The sequence below is a fragment of the Schistocerca serialis genome, chromosome 6, assembly GCF_023864345.2.
Source record: "Schistocerca serialis cubense isolate TAMUIC-IGC-003099 chromosome 6, iqSchSeri2.2, whole genome shotgun sequence".
NCBI classification, from domain to species: domain Eukaryota; kingdom Metazoa; phylum Arthropoda; class Insecta; order Orthoptera; family Acrididae; genus Schistocerca; species Schistocerca serialis.
In genome coordinates, this window is record NC_064643.1 from 532,081,399 (window position 1) to 532,102,501 (window position 21,103).

The 21,103-nt window shown below is 42.0% G+C and overlaps 1 protein-coding gene across 3 annotated transcripts in view; it reads right to left on the reverse strand.

The window, feature by feature from the left end:
- The window catches only part of LOC126484560 (trafficking protein particle complex subunit 8), a 271,243-nt gene that overhangs the window by 203,086 nt on the left and 47,054 nt on the right, over positions 1 to 21,103 (reverse strand). For all 3 annotated transcript variants that reach the window (XM_050108120.1, XM_050108119.1, XM_050108121.1), the window contains 2 exons: positions 15,466 to 15,678; positions 15,126 to 15,235 (listed from right to left, as the gene is read on the reverse strand). In XM_050108120.1, coding sequence (XP_049964077.1) covers positions 15,126 to 15,235; positions 15,466 to 15,678 — 323 coding nt within the window. The remainder of the gene's footprint in view (positions 1 to 15,125; positions 15,236 to 15,465; positions 15,679 to 21,103) is intronic.

A 21,103-nucleotide genomic window follows, 5' to 3' on the forward strand; every position in this document is an offset into this window, starting at 1 on the left:
GAAAAGGTAAAGCAAAGTAGGAAAATGCAGACTGTAACAACTAAAAGCATGGTGTTCAGTAAGATGATTTGACTATGAACATCATTATGGATGAGCAGCACAACTCCCCCACGAGATGGAATGCCGTTATTGGGGTGAAGTGGACTGGAAAGAATTGTGAGAGATCAAAGCAGTCACAAGGCTGAAATTTTGTTTCCTGGAGGCATAAAACAAGTGGAAGCTGGGATTCCAAGAGCATCCACAATTCCTCATTGTTGGTTCTAATGCTGAAAATGTTTTGTTGGGGGAAAGTCATGATGGGGAAAGGAGAGGAGGGAAAAAAATGAAAGGTTGTCACCTCAGCAGCTGCCTATCTGCAGCCTTTAAAGACTCACTGCAACAGGGCATAGAGGCTGGAGGAACCAGTTCCATGAGATCTACAGAGGTGTCAGCATTCTCACTGGGTTGACCACCACTGGAGGGTGCCCACAAAGAGGGTTTAGTCACCACTACTGTGGAACCTAGTGATGAATGAACTTACTGAACAGTGCAATACTAGAAGCTGATTTTGCCACTGATACACAGATGACAGTCAGGATAATACTTGGAAAACAATGGCACATAGTACTGTTAGAATTCGCAAACTGTACAACTTTTGTTCAATCATTGCTGTGGTGTCTTCCACATATGGCAAAACCAAGGTGAAACTACATTCAGACATCGTGGGGTTGGGCAGCCACCCCTCATTACAGAAGTCAGACGTCGGAGGCTGGGCAGACTGGTAAACTGGACAGGCGGCAAACTGTAAGGAACAAACATCAGACTTTAATGCTTGGCACAGTAAAAATGTGTGTGAACACACAGCACAGCGAACACACTGAATGATGGGCCTCCACAGCTGACAACCTGTGTATGTGACAATGTTAACACCATGACATCGGCAACTATGACTGAAATGGGCATGTGACCATCAGCTCTGGACATTGACACAGTGGCAGAGAGTAGCATGGTCTGATGAATCCCAATACCTTTATCATGCCGATGGGAGGGCACAAGTCCATTGTCTTCCAGAGGAACAGCTCCTTGACACCTGCGCTGCAGGATGGAGAAAAGCTGGTGGTGGCTCTATTATCCTCTGGGGAACATTTCCATGGGCATCCATGGGTCAAGTGGTGCTTGTGCAAGGCACCACAATGGCCAAGGAGTATCATACAGTGGTTGCAGACTATGTATACCCTTTCATGATAATCAGTTTTCCCGATGGCAGTAGCATTTTTCAGCAAAATAATGCACCATGTAACAGCCAGGAGTGTGATGGATTGGCTCAAGGAACACTCAGGCAAGTTCCAATTGATGTGCTGGCTCCCCAATACACCAGATACGAACATAATTAAACACATCTGGGATGTGACTGAGTATGGCATCAGATCTCATTGTCCACCTCCTCGGAATTTAGGGGAATTAGGTGTGTTGTATGTGCAGAAGTGGTGCCAACTCCCTCCAGCAACCTACCAAGGCCTCACTGCTTCCATGCTACAATGAGTCTCCAATGTTATCCTGGCTATTAGATAGGTGGTCATAATGTTCTGCCTCATCAATGTATGAGGAAAGCATATCCAGCTTACCTACTGGAATCTTGAGATTCTCAATGGAACTACCAGTGGAGTGGATAGTGAAGTATCTATGGGCAACTCAAAGTATGAAACTATCATGGAGTCCTCACATAAGCAATACATGTTCGAAGATGAAACGTACTCTTATAACAGGGTATAATAAATAAAAAAATCCCTGATTTTTGGGTTAAAAATACACTTCTTCCATTTTAAGTGACAGTATACTTTCCTTCAGAACTGTAAAACTGATAAATACACTCCTGGAAATTGAAATAAGAACACCGTGAATTCATTGTCCCAGGAAGGGGAAACTTTATTGACACATTCCTGGGGTCAGATACATCACATGATCACACTGACAGAACCACAGGCACATAGACACAGGCAACAGAGCATGCACAATGTCAGCACTAGTACAGTGTATATCCACCTTTCGCAGCAATGCAGGCTGCTATTCTCCCATGGAGACGATCGTAGAGATGCTGGATGGAGTCCTGTGGAACGGCTTGCCATGCCATTTCCACCTGGCGCCTCAGTTGGACCAGCATTCGTGCTGGACGTGCAGACCGCGTGAGACGACGCTTCATCCAGTCCCAAACATGCTCAATGGGGGACAGATCCGGAGATCTTGCTGGCCAGGGTAGTTGACTTACACCTTCTAGAGCACGTTGGGTGGCACGGGATACATGCGGACGTGCATTGTCCTGTTGGAACAGCAAGTTCCCTTGCCGGTCTAGGAATGGTAGAACGATGGGTTCGATGATGGTTTGGATGTACCGTGCACTATTCAGTGTCCCCTCGACGATCACCAGTGGTGTACGGCCAGTGTAGGAGATCGCTCCCCACACCATGATGCCGGGTGTTGGCCCTGTGTGCCTCGGTCGTATGCAGTCCTGATTGTGGCGCTCACCTGCACGGCGCCAAACACGCATACGACCATCATTGGCACCAAGGCAGAAGCGACTCTCATAGCTGAAGACGACACGTCTCCATTCGTCCCTCCATTCACGCCTGTCGCGACACCACTGGAGGCGGGCTGCACAATGTTGGGGCGTGAGCGGAAGACGGCCTAACGGTGTGCGGGACCATAGCCCAGCTTCATGGAGACGGTTGCGAATGGTCCTCGCCGATATCCCAGGAGCAACAGTGTCCCTAATTTGCTGGGAAGTGGCGGTGCGGTCCCCTACGGCACTGCGTAGGATCCTACGGTCTTGGCGTGCATCCGTGCGTCGCTGCGGTCCGGTCCCAGGTCGACGGGCAGTGCACCTTCCGCCGACCACTGGCGACAACATCGATGTACTGTGGAGACCTCACGCCCCACGTGTTGAGCAATTCGGCGGTACGTCCACCCGGCCTCCCGCATGCCCACTATACGCCCTCGCTCAAAGTCCGTCAACTGCACATACGGTTCACGTCCACGCTGTCGCGGCATGCTACCAGTGTTAAAGACTGCGATGGAGCTCCGTATGCCACGGCAAACTGGCTGACACTGACGGCGGCGGTGCACAAATGCTGCGCAGCTAGCGCCATTCGACGGCCAACACCGCGGTTCCTGGTGTGTCCGCTGTGCCGTGCGTGTGATCATTGCTTGTACAGCCCTCTCGCAGTGTCCGGAGCAAGTATGGTGGGTCTGACACACCGGTGTCAATGTGTTCTTTTTTCCATTTCCAGGAGTGTACTTTGAATGGTTAAGGTTTTATACACCAGTCGAGAACATTCCGGCACTAAATGGTGAGTTTTGGAGAGATCTTTTATGAGCAGCAATATGTACACTGCATATTTTTGTATTACAGAAGTATAATTTCGAATTCCATCATTCCACCAAACACACACATTAGTTTCCGAAGCATTGAAATTGAGATTGTGATGCACTTTTGTACACCAATCATAGCTCATGTCACATGATCCCACCAAATGACAGCAGATATTCAGAGATAAGTTATGTGACATAGTTGGCCAATAGCAACATCACTGTTAATTAACACGAACACAAATAGGTAAAGTTAATTGTTTAAATTATTATATGTAGCATAGTTACATATAATATTGGTCTTTAGTAAGTTGCAAGAAAAACTCAGCTTTTACATTTAATACTGGTGTTTTTCTGCATATGTTACACTTAGAGATACATAGCACAACTGTGCCAGTGAAATTTTATATAATGACAAATTTCTAGTCTTCTGGGCTCAAAATCTTTCTAAGTTGCATGTCCTTAAAGTGTTAAGTTTTACATGAGAGTCAAACACTCTGCAATTTAATAAATTTATTGCACATTCTCACACGTAACATAATTAATCTTGGGAAAAATGAAATTTACTTCAAAAGCAATGCTTTTCAAACCACCGTTCACAATATTTTCCTGCAACCTGTTAGAAATAGGTTTGTTTCAGCAGTTGCCAGAGAATGACAGAAGACAGGCATTATTGTGCATGCACAGCTATGATGACATAGGAAGCCTGTTTGTTCATACATATATAGCATTAGAAGATCTTACATTACATTGTAGAAGAAACAAGACATCAAAGGATATTCCAAGAGCAGCAGAATTACATAAACCATACTAAAATGCAGAATACAGCTTAAAGTGCACATTTATATGTCCAGATTCACAATGAAGTTGGCCCCAATTTGATATTAAGCTTTTCAGCGTGGTTTTCAGGATGCAAATTTTCTAGCAGTTTCAGTACAATAATATCTTATGTTTGATTCTTAATTATGGCATAATGCCATACATGTCAGATGATGAAAACATTCTCCTGAAATTCAGCAAACAGTTGGAATTAACCAATGGTGTGGAATGAAACACTTTGTTTCAAATAAATTGACTGCCTCTGCACAAAAGATTAATAAAAGCCAAATACTTTCAAGGATATCCTGAATCCCACACCATACAGCGAATGTGGTAAAAAATGGAATGGTCAGAGAAACACTGGCTGACTATACAAGAACTTCCAGCTGGTTCAGTAAAACTATAACCATTGAGTGGGTGCACCTATGAATAAAGTGCGTCAACCCCAAAAAATATTGACTTGTACTGTTCCATTGCTGTTTTACAATAAGGAGCTCATATCTAGTCCTTCATTATTGCTTCAGCTAACACAATGATGAATTGTGCTTTCATACATCAAAATAAGCAGCAGTAATATAAAATAAACGGCCATCTCGGTAAGAAAAAAAATTACGATACATGCAAGAAAGTGATCCAGATTCTGAGCTAGCAGCACAACCCCAAAATGAGGCACTTGTCTGTGAGGTAATTAGTAACTGAATAAGTGGTTGGCTGGGATCTGATGCAACTGTGCTGTTTAATGCTTTGAGTGGGTCATTACTGTTGGGTAGCACTTTTATGTGGCAACAGAGTGCTATAATGAAAATTAATTTTATTATTGTTTAATTAAACAGCGATCTAGATCATATAATGTAAGTTTATTTTATCATTGTTCAATTAAACTATGGTTAAACTGTGGTTATGCTCATACTGCATACCTCGGTTACAAAGCTGCCATTCTTTATACATGTGTACAAAGAAGATCGCAGCATAACTACTCATAAAAAATGGTGCAACTGCTCAAGGGTTAAATGCAACAACTGGAGCTAGATAGCAGTGGAAGTATGAACCATGACATCATTCAGGACATGTAGTCTGGTTTACTAATCAGTCGAAAACAGATGAAGGCACTGGGGCTGGGGTACATGGGGTACAGCTTAAGACTACAGAGAACAATTTCTCTAGCGAAGCTGGCCAGAGTATTCCAGGCGGAAATGTCTGCTACCAGGGCATGGGCAGAAGAGAATTTCCATAGGCAATAGAAGATCGTAGTATTTACATTCTTTCACACAGTCAAGCAGCTCTGTAATTTTTTCAGCCTCTGCAGAAAGATCAAAGATCATTGCAAAATGTCACAAAGCCCTTCCGAGAATGAGGAAAAGCAAACAGGATAAACCTGCTGTGGGCCCCTGATCCCAGGAATCAGTGGCAATGAACAAGCTGATAGGTTGGCTAGGACATGTGTGATCACTCCATTTATTGAACCAGAACCTGTCCTAACCATCACTAAGTTTATGGTTAAGCAAAAACTATTAAACTGGATCAGAAAGCATGTGCATAATATCGGACTAGGACCCAAAAACAAGAAGCTGGCAAGTTAATGGTGCCAAAGTCACATTTCGAAGAAGCTGTGTGGTGAGGGTGATGAAACTGCTCCACACCTAATCTTCCATTGTGAAGTGTTACAGGTCAAAAGACACAGAATATTCAAGTAATCAAATCCTGAAGAAATTGTATCTAACAAAGAACTAGTAAAAGGCTTCTTACTACTCTAAGAGAACAGATTGGCTTTACTATAATCACAGTGAGCAAAACCACACAATAACCCTGTTTCAGCCCAGCCAATAGTGGGCTAGGACCACTTATGTTTTTACCTCGCGGTTCAAATCAAATCAAGATTAGAAAATTATGCAAGCTATATTAGTGAAAAGACAGACTACAATAATGTGATGTGTTGGTTTCTGAATGGATATGGCAATCAGGTACATGAAATCACCTGTTTCATATATTTTATCTTTTCATTTTATAGTCTCAAATATTTGTCTTAGGGAAAAAATGAAATCATCTTCCTCATAAATACACGGCTTGTAATCGTAGCACCGGCCTAAAGTATTCAGACTGAATTTTCACTCTGCAGCAGATTGTGCCAATTTGAAACTTCCTGGGAAATTGAAACTGTGTGCCACAAAGGCACTCAGACCTGGGACCTTTGCCTTTCACACACAAGTACTTTACCAATTGAGCTATCTAAGCACAAATCGCAATCCACACTCACAGCTTTACTTCCATCACTACCTCATCTTCTAGTTATCAACCTTCTCTCCATAACATCCTACTTTACTGGAGTGTGAATCCTGCCAGATGTGGAGAAGAACTGTGAAATCTGGAATGTAGAGGAAATGACGAAATGATGAAATAAAGCTATGAGAGCAGGTCATGACTTGTGGTCAGCTAGCTCAGTCAGTAGAGCACTTGTCCATGTAAGGCAAACGTCCCAGAGTCAGGTCCTGGTCTACCACACAGTTTTAATCAGTCAGAAAGATTTAAATCAGCACACACTCCATTGTAAAGTGAAAATTCATTCTGGAAATATTCTTTCACTCTTTCAAATTTAAAGGAAATTGCTGGAAGTGGTACTGTTAAGCTTCAGCTGCTGTATAATAAGATCAAAAGTTCCATTTAAAACTGAGAAGTAGTGCTGTAACATGCATTGTCATTCCATGTCAGCAAAGCATGAAGAGGGCAATGGCAGCAACAATAACCATTATTTTTATCATCAAATTAAAATACACTTTTTTAGTGAGTTCATTACTAACGACAAGATGTGTGTGGGGCTCATGGTACAATTCCACTCACTGTTCAATCCCTTCAATTGAAATGAACTGCAACACTGTCATATTCTTTTTTCTTTATTGTGGGATCTGCAGCACATATCTTTTAGTAAACAACTAGCTGTCAAGCTTAAATTTCTACAACCGTTCAGATAATAAAATGCATTCTAATATATGTGAGCAACAGGAAAAACATTGCTGAAAAAATATTGCACCCAACAACTACAGACAGCAATAATTGTTTACTCAAAGTTGACATATGTCCATCTACTTCAGGACATGTAATGATGAAGGCAATGAAGCTGAAACAAGCTTTTTAAATACCAAGCAGCATACTGTCTTCCAATTCTGCACATACTGCCATACTCAATTTTAAAATGTATGCTCAGGCATCTTTCACAATACAAAACCACTAAAAGTGAAGTGCACATACGCCATCAACTTTAAACCATACAAAAATTGACTCAGTGACAACATTACCAGTACTTATAACAAGAGGCATACTGAAACTGAAATATGATGTTCCAATGCCCCTATTAAGTTTACTTCTGATATATGAATTCTGCAATAAGCATTAATGTCACAGGTGTTGAAAGATTCAAGGACAAGCTTATCTTTAATATTACCACAACATACAATTGTGGCTGTTATTCACCAACACCCATGTTGAGCAGTATCATTCTTCTCTGTGAGTCGCAGCTCATGATTTGCCGCACAACTCTGAGCCGTATGAAAGGAGGGGCATGAGTGAAGGTGGTGCAGCCAATGACATAACACTAATTTTACTAGGCACCACACTTGCTACTGCTGACGTATTGGAAGTAGATAAGGAAGCCAGACCAGAAGTTGTGGTTAGCGATAAGTGATGCCTACATCTACATCTACATCTACATTGATACTCCGCAAGCCACCCAACGGTGTGTGGCGGAGGGCACTTTACGTGCCACTGTCATTACCTCCCTTTCCTGTTCCAGTCGCGTATGGTTCGCGGGAAGAACGACTGTCTGAAAGCCTCCGTGCGCGCTCTAATCTCTCTAATTTTACATTCGTGATCTCCTCGGGAGGTATAAGTAGGGGGAAGCAATATATTCGATACCTCATCCAGAAACGCACCCTCTTGAAACCTGGCGAGCAAGCTACACCGCGATGCAGAGCGCCTCTCTTGCAGAGTCTGCCACTTGAGTTTATTAAACATCTCCGTAACGCTATCACGGTTACCAAATAACCCCGTGACGAAACGCGCCGCTCTTCTTTGGATCTTCTCTATCTCCTCCGTCAGCCCGACCTGGTACGGATCCCACACTGATGAGCAATACTCAAGTATAGGTCGAACGAGTGTTTTGTAAGCCACCTCCTTTGTTGATGGACTACATTTTCTAAGCACTCTCCCAATGAATCTCAACCTGGTACCCGCCTTACCAACAATTAATTTTATATGATCATTCCACTTCAAATCGTTCCGTACGCACACTCCCAGATATTTTACAGAAGTAACTGCTACCAGTGTTTGTCCCGCTATCATATAATCATACAATAAAGGATCCTTCTTTCTATGTATTCGCAATACATTACATTTGTCTATGTTAAGGGTCAGTTGCCACTCCCTGCACCAAGTGCCTATCCGCTGCAGATCTTCCTGTATTTCGCTACAATTTTCTAATGCAACAACTTCTCTGTATACTACAGCATCATCCGCGAAAAGCCGCATGGAACTTCCGACACTATCTACTAGGTCATTTATATATATTGTGAAAAGCAATGGTCCCATAACACTCCCCTGTGGCACGCCAGAGGTTACTTTAACGTCTGTAGACGTCTCTCCATTGATAACAACATGCTGTGTTCTGTTTGCTAAAAACTCTTCAATCCAGCCACACAGCTGGTCTGATATTCCGTAGGCTCTTACTTTGTTTATCAGGCGACAGTGCGGAACTGTATCGAACGCCTTCCGGAAGTCAAGAAAAATAGCATCTACCTGGGAGCCTGTATCTAATATTTTCTGGGTCTCATGAACAAATAAGGCGAGTTGGGTCTCACACGATCGCTGTTTCCGGAATCCATGTTGATTCCTACATAGTAGATTCTGGGTTTCCAGAAATGACATGATACGCGAGCAAAAAACATGTTCTAAAATTCTACAAGATATCGACGTAAGAGATATAGGTCTATAGTTTTGCGCATCTGCTCGACGACCCTTCTTGAAGACTGGGACTATCTGTGCTCTTTTCCAATCATTTGGAACCCTCCGTTCCTCTAGAGACTTGCGGTACACGGCTGTTAGAAGGGGGGCAAGTTCTTTTGCGTACTCTGTGTAGAATCGAATTGGTATCCCGTCAGGTCCAGTGGACTTTCCTCTATTGAGTGATTCCAGTTGCTTTTCTATTCCTTGGACACTTATTTCGATGTCAGCCATTTTTTCGTTTGTGCGAGGATTTAGAGAAGGAACTGCAGTGCGGTCTTCCTCTGTGAAACAGCTTTGGAAAAAGGTGTTTAGTATTTCAGCTTTACGCGTGTCATCCTCTGTTTCAATGCCATCATCATCCCGTAGTGTCTGGATATGCTGTTTCGAGCCACTTACTGATTTAACGTAAGACCAGAACTTCCTAGGATTTTCTGTCAAGTCGGTACATAGAATTTTACTTTCGAATTCAATGAACGCTTCACGCATAGCCCTCCTTACGCTAACTTTGACATCGTTTAGCTTCTGTTTGTCTGAGAGGTTTTGGCTGCGTTTAAACTTGGAGTGGAGCTCTCTTTGCTTTCGCAGTAGTTTCCTAACTTTGTTGTTGTACCACGGTGGATTTTTCCCGTCCCTCACAGTTTTACTCGGCACGTACCTGTCTAAAACGCATTTTACGATTGCCTTGAACTTTTTCCATAAACACTCAACATTGTCAGTGTCGGAACAGAAATTTTCGTTTTGATCTGTTAGGTAGTCTGAAATCTGCCTTCTATTACTCTTGCTAAACAGATAAACCTTCCTCCCTTTTTTTATATTCCTATTAACTTCCATATTCAGGGATGCTGCAACGGCCTTATGATCACTGATTCCCTGTTCTGTACATACAGAGTCGAAAAGTTCGGGTCTGTTTGTTATCAGTAGGTCCAAGATGTTATCTCCACGAGTCGGTTCTCTGTTTAATTGCTCGAGGTAATTTTCGGATAGTGCACTCAGTATAATGTCACTCGATGCTCTGTCCCTACCACCCGTCCTAAACATCTGAGTGTCCCAGTCTATATCTGGTAAATTGAAATCTCCACCTAAGACTATAACATGCTGAGAAAATTTATGTGAAATGTATTCCAAATTTTCTCTCAGTTGTTCTGCCACTAATGCTGCTGAGTCGGGAGGTCGGTAAAAGGAGCCAATTATTAACCTAGTTCGGTTGTTTAGTGTAACCTCCACCCATAATAATTCACAGGAACTATCCACTTCTACTTCACTACAGGATAAACTACTACTAACAGCGACGAACACTCCACCACCGGTTGCATGCAATCTATCCTTTCTAAACACCGTCTGTACCTTTGTAAAAATTTCGGCAGAATTTATCTCTGGCTTAAGCCAGCTTTCTGTACCTATAACGATTTCAGCTTCGGTGCTTTCTATCAGCGCTTGAAGTTCCGGTACTTTGCCAACGCAGCTTCGACAGTTGACAATTACAATACCGATTGCTGCTTGGTCCCCGCATGTCCTGACTTTGCCCCGCACCCGTTGAGGCTGTTGCCCTTTCTGTACTTGCCCAAGGCCATCTAACCTAAAAAACCGCCCAGCCCACGCCACACAACCCCTGCTACCCATGTAGCCGCTTGTTGCGTGTAGTGGACTCCTGACCTATCCAGCGGAACCCGAAACCCCACCACCCTATGGCGCAAGTCGAGGAATCTGCAGCCCACACGGTCGCAGAACCGTCTCAGCCTCTGATTCAGACCCTCCACTCGGCTCTGTACCAAAGGTCCGCAGTCAGTCCTATCGACGATGCTGCAGATGGTGAGCTCTGCTTTCATCCCGCTAGCGAGACTGGCAGTCTTCACCAAATCAGATAGCCGCCGGAAGCCAGAGAGGATTTCCTCCGATCCATAGCGACACACATCATTGGTGCCGACATGAGCGACCACCTGCAGATGGGTGCACCCTGTACCCTTCATGGCATCCGGAAGGACCCTTTCCACATCTGGAATGACTCCCCCCGGTATGCACACGGAGTGCACATTGGTTTTCTTCCCCTCTCTTGCTGCCATTTCCCTAAGGGGCCCCATTACGCGCCTGACGTTGGAGCTCCCAACTACCAGTAAGCCCACCCTCTGCGACTGCCCGGATCTTGCAGACTGAGGGGCAACCTCTGGAACAGGACAAGCAGCCATGTCAGGCCGAAGATCAGTATCAGCCTGAGACAGAGCCTGAAACCGGTTCGTCAGACAAACTGGAGAGGCTTTCCGTTCAGCCCTCCGGAATGTCTTTCGCCCCCTGCCACACCTTGAAATGACCTCCCACTCTACCACAGGTGAGGGATCAGCCTCAATGCGGGCAGTATCCCGGGCAACCACAGTCGTAGTCCGATCAGGGGATGCGTGGGACGAGCTGGCCGTCCCCGACAAACCCCCATCCGGACCCCCACAGTGATGCCCATTGGCAACAGCCTCAAGCTGTGTGACCGAAGCCAACACTGCCTGAAGCTGGGAGCGAAGGGATGCCAACTCAGCCTGCATCCGAACACAGCAGTTGCAGTCCCTATCCATGCTAAAAACTGTTTTGCAAAGAACGTCTGAACTAATCTACAGAGAGCGCAAACAAATCGACAAAATTTAAACGGTTATTAAAATACAAGATTGCCTAGTAAATGCAGTAATGCTGCTACTTGCGCACTGCTGACACTGCTCGGCGGCGGAAGGAGACTACGCGAATTTACACTATTCAGGTACTAAAACGCGATGCTACAACTCAAATACTATAATACGCCAGAAATTTATGAATTAAACAATGCAAGTACCAAAAACACGCAAAGAAATTAAGAATTAAACTATGTAACAAATGAGTGAGCTAGGAGTATACGACTTGCTGCTGCAGCTGCTTATCCAACGGCGGCAGGGAACACACTGACTGCGACCAACCGACACTGGCCGTTCAAAACAAAACAGTAGACAAACGACTACGCGAATTTACACTATTCAGGTACTAAAACGCGATGCTACAACTCTCAAATACTATAATACGCCCGAAATTTATGAATTAAACAATGCAAGTAATGTATCTGAAAGGAAGGAGTCTGCTGTCGTCCAGATGTTCATGCAACAGCATTTTATGACTTACAGAGATGCCGCATTACTATAGCAGGACAAGGTGAATCTGTGGTATTGTTTATAAGTCTGTTGACAATATATCAATTGCTACACAGGGCCAATTAGGAGCTCCACCTTTCCTTCTGGGCTATCTGTTTTTGCTGAAGGAGTTTTGAACTTTAAGTTTATGAAGAATAATACTGCTCAACATGGGTGTGGGTGGATAACAGCCACAATTGTACATTGTGGTAATGTTAAATATAAGTTTGGCCTTGAGTCTTTTGATGACTGCGACATTATTGCTTATTGCACTTTTCAGACATCAGAAGTGTTTAATAGGGACTTTGGAACATTATATTTCAGTTCAAGTATGCCTCTTAAGGACTCAATGCTTGTAAGGCCTATGAGTCTGAGTCTATTTTTGTATGATTTAACCCTTTCCACTCCAACGTCAAGTGGCGCTCGACATTGTGAATTCTGCTTTCCGCTCCGATGTCGAACCTTAGACACGATTTTACTGCTCTCACATGATCAATTCTTAATTCTGACAGTACTAGGCATCAATGGTGCTTAGTGCTGCCATCTAAGGGAACCTGCCTTAACTGGTGTCACACTGTTGCAGCTGTGTTGAAAGGAATGTTGGAATTATTACATTAAAGTTTGTGCATGCACAATGGCTAATTCCTCACATTCAGTTCATTCTGAGGAAGAGATTTACAGCTTTTAGAGGAATCTTTAAGTGACACTGATATTGAGAGTTATTTGGATGATTAGTGTGATCCATTTCTAAACAATTCTAATGAAGAAGATGATGAAAACCAAGAAAATGCACATTTTTCTAGTGATTCACCAGAAGAGTCAAAGCAGATGTTGAGGGAAAATGACATTGACTTTACAGGTTTTCTTTTTGACAATTCAAAGTGTGGTTTTATCCCTGAAACATATAATGTTCCATCATAGCCAGTTTGTTTGTTTCAGATAATTTTTACGGACAACCTATTTCAACAAATACCAGAATAAACAAACAGATGTGCTACAGCAAAAATATGTAAAGTGACACCACTTCCACAACATTCTGCTTGGTGGGATTGGAGAAATGTTACCAAGGAAGAAATGAAACACTTCCGTGGTGTGCTACTGAATATGGCATTACAAAAGAGTAAGGACTTGCAGGACTTATTTTCAGGAGAGTGGTTATAATCACCTGACTTCTTTTCAGACTGTTTTACACACAGGCGATTTATGCCAATTTTCTGGGCACTTCATGTTTCTAATCCAGAGAGTGCTACACATGTCAACACTCAGGTTCATCCGTATCTGAGTAAAGTGAAGAATGTGTTGGGCTACTTGTCTCACACATTCCTCAAAATTTATCAAAGGTATTTAGCTGCTGATGAATCTTCAGTATCATTCAAGTCCCTTGTGCTATTCAAAATGTACAATCCCAAAAAAACAAGAAAATGAGGACTCAGCGTTTATGTGATTTCAGATTCATCAAATGGTTATATTTGCAGTTTGATAGCCTATTTTGGAGCTGTGACAACAGAGTCATCAATTTGTCCAGACTCAGATGTTTCCAAGAATAGTTCTTCAATTGCTGGCTAATATCACAAATGCTACAGGCCAGCCAGGGTATCATTTGTACACTGACTGTTTTTATATAGGTGTTGCATTAAATAGCAAAAATGTTCCAGCTCCAATCAAGAAGGAAGTTCTGTGTCTGAAGAAGCACAAAATAAAATGCATCCGCAATAAAAATAATGATGGTTCTAGCATGGCAAGATACATGAACAGTTCTCATGCTTTCTACAACAGTAAATAACTCAGTGGCACTTATAGAAAGCAGATACAGAAAGGAACGGAAAGAAATAATGAAACCAAATGTCATTATTGATTATACTTCAAAGATGGGTGGATCTGATCAATCTCACCATTTTATTCCAGTTATGGTTTTCTAATGAAAGTCTGAAGTGGTGACAAAAACTGTACTTCTGTTTGTTGCAGGTAGGACTTGTAAATACCTATTCGTTACACAAGAATCACTGTGAGAAAAAGAAATTGAAAAATTGAAAACTGTCTCACAAAGTATTCCGTAAAACTCTTATAAGATACTTAGTTGGTGAAGAAAGAAATCCAGGACAGAAACAAGTATGTCGTTCAACTTCTGATGATGATGAATGCTTGAATGGACAGTTGCACATTATCAACAAGTTCCTGGGAACAAGCATAAGGATTGTGCAGTGTATTCAGGTAGAAAAAGAGAAAGGTGACAGGAATGAAATTGTGTATTACTGTGAATCATGCACATGAAATCCAGCTCTCCACCCTGATGAGTGTTTGAAAAAATATCATACACTGAAAAGTTTTGTACTGTAATGTTTTGGAAATATATTTGCATGAAAGTGCACTTTTTGTTTTAATGTATACCCTAGCTGCTGGTCAGTGGCGTCATTGATCCATAAAGCGACTGTGCAATTCTCTGTGGTGTGACTGCCACCCAGGCAATGGTGATTTAAATAAGAATGCACGGAGTCACACTGTGTCTGCCTTATGGAGTCCAAAGGGTTAATGGTGTGCATACAACTGTCATATTCAGTTTTAAAATGTACAGTTAGCCACCTTTCACAATACAAAAGCACTAAAATTGAAATGTTTTGAAGGAGCAAGCTTTTGTCATCAGAATTATTCTTGTGGAATTCAAAAGCACTAAAACTGATACATTTTGAAGGAGCAAGCTTTCATCATCAGAATTTTATTGCAAAAATAATTCTGCTGCTAAAGGTGAAAGATGGTTGAGCCTACATTTTAACATAGAGTTAAATAACTGACCTCATATTCATCATGGATAAAATGAAACTGTGATTCACTACTTACATGACTGCGTTTACTGGATTATTTGCACCTGGTGTCCCTGGTTTGTTGCTTCCGAACCAACGTTTTGTTGCACTAAAAAGAGACCTACTGACTCCTTTCTTATTGGAAATCTGAAACACATCACAAATTGATTGATTTAAACTGTTGTTATACCTCCAGTTTATATGCAAGCGAATTACACACTGCTAATCAGACTGCAAGAGTACCAATCTTCCTGAGAAATATTAGTTTTGTTACAAAGTTGTGGAAAGCTGCCAATGTGCATTTAATCTATAAATTAGCACGTCTACCATAGCCAAAAAAAAAAAAAAAAACACTAGCTTCTAATATTTATACTTACAATATCACTCAATAGCTGAATTTGCTTTTCAACAAAGGGGAGAAGAGATTTAAGGCAGAAATCTTGGGCAAATAATCTTAGCCGTTCCAAATCGCTTGCACTCAAGCAGCTGCCATGCTGAATAACAATGTTATTGGCACCAGCTGCAGAATGGCCAGCCCAAACGTTGTCATTAATGTGGCATGGAGCAGAGAGAACTTCATTGTGCTGTTTCTGTAAGCAAATAAACGAAATGTTACACAGTAGCTAATTACACTAGTGTGTTAATTAATGTGGGGAAAAACAGACTTCCAGAACACAAAATTACAGCCGACCATCTTCATCCTAGTATGCAATACTTCCAAGGTGCAAACCAAGCTTCCCATTACATAATTTAGCAGTAAAGGAGACCACTCACCAAACAGCAGAAGTTTTGAGTCATCAAAAGGCACACACAAAAGATAATGAAGACTTGCAAGCTTTAGGAAGAGATTCTTCGACAAACCCAAGTACAAACATGCCCCCTCCCCCCCCTCTCTCTCTCACACACACACACACACACACACACACACACACACACACACACACACACAAGTGTCCCTAGATTGTGCCGGCTAAATACACCTGACTTTGCTTCGTATGTTAATAATACTGGAATATAGTGCAATGATACTTTTATTTGAGTACATCCATTGTGCAAGTAGTGATACTCTATGCTCGTACTATTATAATTAACTGCTTCTACACGAAGTAGGACTATACCAGATGGATGGTTTGATTCCATGTTCATCACATATACTGATCACCTTCCATTTCCATTATTCACTTGAGAATATCAACACCATACATTTCTTATTTGAGAGTTATGAAGTACATGATGGTGTAATGCATGTGTACAGTATTTATAATTGCTCTTTGAAAGCATGTGTTACCCACTTTTATTTGCTGACAAACCTCGTTCAGTGGCAGACATCTGCCAATTTATCCGCCATTGGACTTCTTTGCTGGGTGGACACAAATCATAATGAACTTTCAAAGCAAATTATTTACACATGTTTACATCAGAGAAAAATCATAAAACAGTAACCCTGAAAAACAACACAGCTGACAGGAAGTCGAGTATATTATCACAGTATAACACCATTAAATGATCAAAAGCACATCAACATTGCATGAATCCACCTGCATCATTGTACATAGCAGGCAGCTGTGCTTTTGGGAGTTAAGATGGGAGCTAATGCTAGCAGGGCAACATAAGTTGGTCAACTCAGTCAAATTAACACTAGGCAACAACATTAATGGCTTCTGCTCGTTCAACTCAAAGAATGCTGTGTTATCAACTTGGTTGAATGTGCACAGACAGCAGCTACCTTTTCTTTTACAGACAGCTGCAATAGTTGAAGTGTAATCTACTTCCCTACAATCTGGTTCATTATGCACTACAAACCATTTCATAATAAATGAAGTGTATCTAATAAGTATGAGATACACATTACAGAATGTAATGCATATTCATGCTTTTCCAGCCATAAAAACATGAAGAAAAAACCAGTAATACAGATTCTCATGCCGCAGAATGGTTTTTATAATGAACTGCACCTTAAAGAATGGATTACACCCTCTGTTGCCTCCTACTTTATCAACAAAATGAAAGAAACAATTCTAAAACACTCACAGCAGGATGAACAGCATTTTTAACTGTGTTGTATTTTAGTCAGAAAAGTGAGATAAGTAAAATAAAAAGTCCATTACAGAACAGATTATGCTCTGAACTACTTTTTACTGCACAGACAGCTTGACAAGAAAGTAAATGTACTATGAAAATTAGAAAATAAATTTACATCCCATTCACATACATATTTATTCAGATGTTTCACTGTCATTGCCTTCAGAACTGAAACTGCTGGATGTGGATGCCACACTGGCAATTCCCAAATCCATTATTTTGCCTCTAACGACTTTTCTGGTAATCTTCTTCTTTCAGTTTGTCAGTGGGATGTAAGCAACCTTCCCAATCAACAGTACCGATTTTTGTCAATTGCTTCATGGATCAGCCTTCCAGTGCTGACTCCCCTAAATGCATTATTTTTTATCTGCTACATACCCCTTCATCGTTGCCCACATCACTTCTACTAACAATGATAAGGAGGTTCTCTTATCACCCCGTGACCACATTACAGTGTTATGGAACCAGTTGCATACTTTTTAACCTTCCATTTCATTGATGAAGTCTTTCATTTGTAAGGTATGAGACCATCCAAACTGGCATGTAGTAATTCCATGGAAACATTTTTATCACAGAAAACTTTATTTCTGATGCGTTTTGAGTCACCAACTGATAACTGTTGCGAAATATACTTAAGAGACTAATTAGATAAGCTAATACATAATAATTAGAAGGGCAATGTAACATCACGAACCGAAGTACTGCACATACTAAGTACAAGTGGGTGCCAGACTGACTTTTGGAATCTTAATCAGCTCCAAGAGGTCTGTTCTTGCTTGTGTTTCAGTATGTCATATTATTACAACACAGACATGAAAGAATATCACTTTTTCTTGTGTTTGTAGTGGGAGGCTTGTCGAGAATAACAGTGACAGCTTGCATTGTCCATAACAATAACAGCGCCTCGATTAAAGTAAGTCAAGAGCTGACTCTGAAACCATTCTCAAAATGTTTCTCCATTCATTTCGAAATAAGAGTCAATTTTGGAATTTCACTGGAATATAAGTTAACTTTGATGCACAAATCTGGTAGCAGCAGAACCAGTATGACATATTATAAGATGCTTCCCTTTTCCCATTGGAACTTTCAAGAAGCCTTGTCCCTATGCTGTTTGCAAAATAAAATTTCTAGTGCAGTTTTGATTTACCAAAGTCTTGTCCAAGTAATGCACAGGTGCCATTCATTTTGGTCTGATGTCATGCACTGTTCTTAGCTCGTGTCATTAAAAATTTCTGCCCGTCATTAGATTTTACGTATTTAAATCTGATGTTCTTCAATATTCTTTGGACTGATCTTGCACTTACTTCAAACCCAGTAGCTTGACCCATAACAATTAGCAATTTCATTGTCATGAGGAACTTGCCTATTTCATAAAATTTGAAAACCTTTTTACACAAAACAGCCTGATTGAAGTCATCTATTCCTGTTACCTGCTTTGGCACATTATGTTTCTTCCATGGAGATCAAAATTCCATATTTCCAGTTGTCTGCTGACACAGCTTGACCTCTTGCACAATTCATCTGGCAGTATGTACACCAAAATCATCACAGGCCACTGCAGGATGCACCTTGGCAACTGCACAGACTGGCTCATCTCATGTTTGAAGAACGAGTACACTTTAAAAATAGGGTCCCTTGTCTGTTTTTAAGTGCCTGATGCCTTCTAGGTGTCCTACGCATTATGAGAAAACTTACAGAACACACAGAATACCACAGAAATCAGCCAATCTTAGTTTTGTGCTTGTAAAACTCGATAGAACATTCAAATATAATGGAAGTTCACACAGTACAGAGTGCAGAAACCGACTGGCTGACTGCACAGTGTCTACTGTGCATTCCCTGCCCAGAGGCCATCAACACTGTTGCAGACTGTAGTATCTGAACTACAATAGTAAAAATTTGGCATATCGAGGCACGCCTAAATTCAGAGATGTCAAGGTAATTAAATGTTTACTCTCCTTATTTTCAAAGTTGGCTCCAGCAACTGCTAACCACAGATATGACATCCAAATTGTCAAAGATTCATTGGTAAATCCAGGATAGAATAACGGCAATATTATGAAAATGATAGATTGCTACTCACCATCTTACCATATAGTGAAGACGTTGAGTCGCAGCCAGGTCCAATGAAAAAGATTGCTAAACAAGTAAGCTTTTGACCAAAAGGCCTCCTCTTGACTTATACAACATACATACACACACATTCATGCAACTACAACTCACAGACATATCACCACTGTCTCGACTGCCAAGGCCAGACTGCAAGCAACAATATATGACGAGTGAAGCAGTCTTGATAGTGAGATACGGTAAAGAGCTGCTTGCGGGAGCACACAGGGATGAAGTGGGAAGAAGGTAGGACAGCTAGGTGCTTTAGGAGGTTATATGGAGTGCGGGGGGGGGGGGGGGGGGGGGGGGGGGTGAGGTGGAAAAGGTGAGTGGGAAGACTGAGTGTGTTGGTGGAATAGAAGGCTTTGTAGTGCTGGAGTGGGAATAGGGAAGGGGATGGCAGGTGAAGGACAGTGACAAACAAACCTTGAGACCAAGAAGTTTAAAGGAATCTTGTATATATTGCAGAGAGAGTTCACAACATTGCAATTCAGAAAAGCTGTTGTTGGTAGAAAGGATCCAGATGGCAGAGGTTGTAAAGCAGCCACTCAAATGAAGAATGTTGTTTTGGGCAGTGTGCTCAGCAGCTGGGTGGTCCAGCTATATCTTGGACACAGTTTGTTTGTGACCATTCATGTGGACAGACAGCTTGTTGGTTATCCTGGCCACATATAATGCAGCACAGTACTTGCAGCTTAGCTTGTATATCATATGACTGGTTTTCACAGATAGCCATGCTTTTCATAGGTTACATGATACTTGCCTGAAGTGGGTGGTGGTGGTGGTGGTGGTGGTGGTAGGATATATGGGACAGAATGTGTGTCTAGGTCTATTACAGGGGTATAAGCCATGAGGCAAGAGGTTGGGAGCAGGGGTTGAGTGGGGATGAACAAGGATATTGTGTAGGTTCGTTGAGCAGCAGAATACCACTGCAGGAGGGTCATTTTAGGGCATGACAAGAGGTAGTTGAAAACCAGATGGAAAACATGATTCAGTTGCTCCAGACCTGAATGGTACTGCATTATAAGGAGAATGCTCCTCTGTGCCCAGGCTGTGAGACTTTGGGAGGTATAGGTGACTGGATAAATAAGGCATGGGACATTTGTTTCTCTACAAGGTTGGGCGGGTAATTACAGTCTTTGAAGGCGTCAATGAGATGCTTGGTATATCTGTAAAGGGACTGCTTGTCACTTCGGCTGTGACAGACACAGGTGGTTAAGCTGTTTGGAAGGGACTTCTTGGTATGGAATGGGTGGCAGTTGTCGAATTGGAGATAGTGGTATTGGTTGCTATGTTTGATATGGACAGAGGTACTGATGATGCCATTTTTGAGGTGGAGGTCAACATCAAGGAAAGTTGCTTGTTAGGTTGAGGAGGAAGAGGTGAAGTGAATGGAAGAGAAGGTGTTGAGGTTCTGGAGGAGTGTGGACAGGGTGTACTCACTCTCAATCCAGATCACCAAAATTTCAACAACAAATCTGACCCAGGGGAGAGGATGGTATTCAGGATCGTTAGGAAGGATTCCTCTAGATGGCAAACGAATGGGTTGGCATAGGATGGTGTAATGCCTGTGCCCATTGCTGTACCATGTATAGGTTTGTTGTTGATGCCTTTAAAGGAGAAGTAATTGTGGGTGAGGGTATAGTTTGTCATGGTGAGCAGGAAGGACGTTGTACGTTTGGAACCCATCGAGTATTGAGAAAGGTATTCTTCAATAACGGCAAGGCCATGGGCACTAGGGAAGTTAATGTAAAGGGAGGTAGTATCAATACTGAAAAGCAGGACATCATGTGGTAGAGGAACAGGAACTGTGAAGAGCTGGCC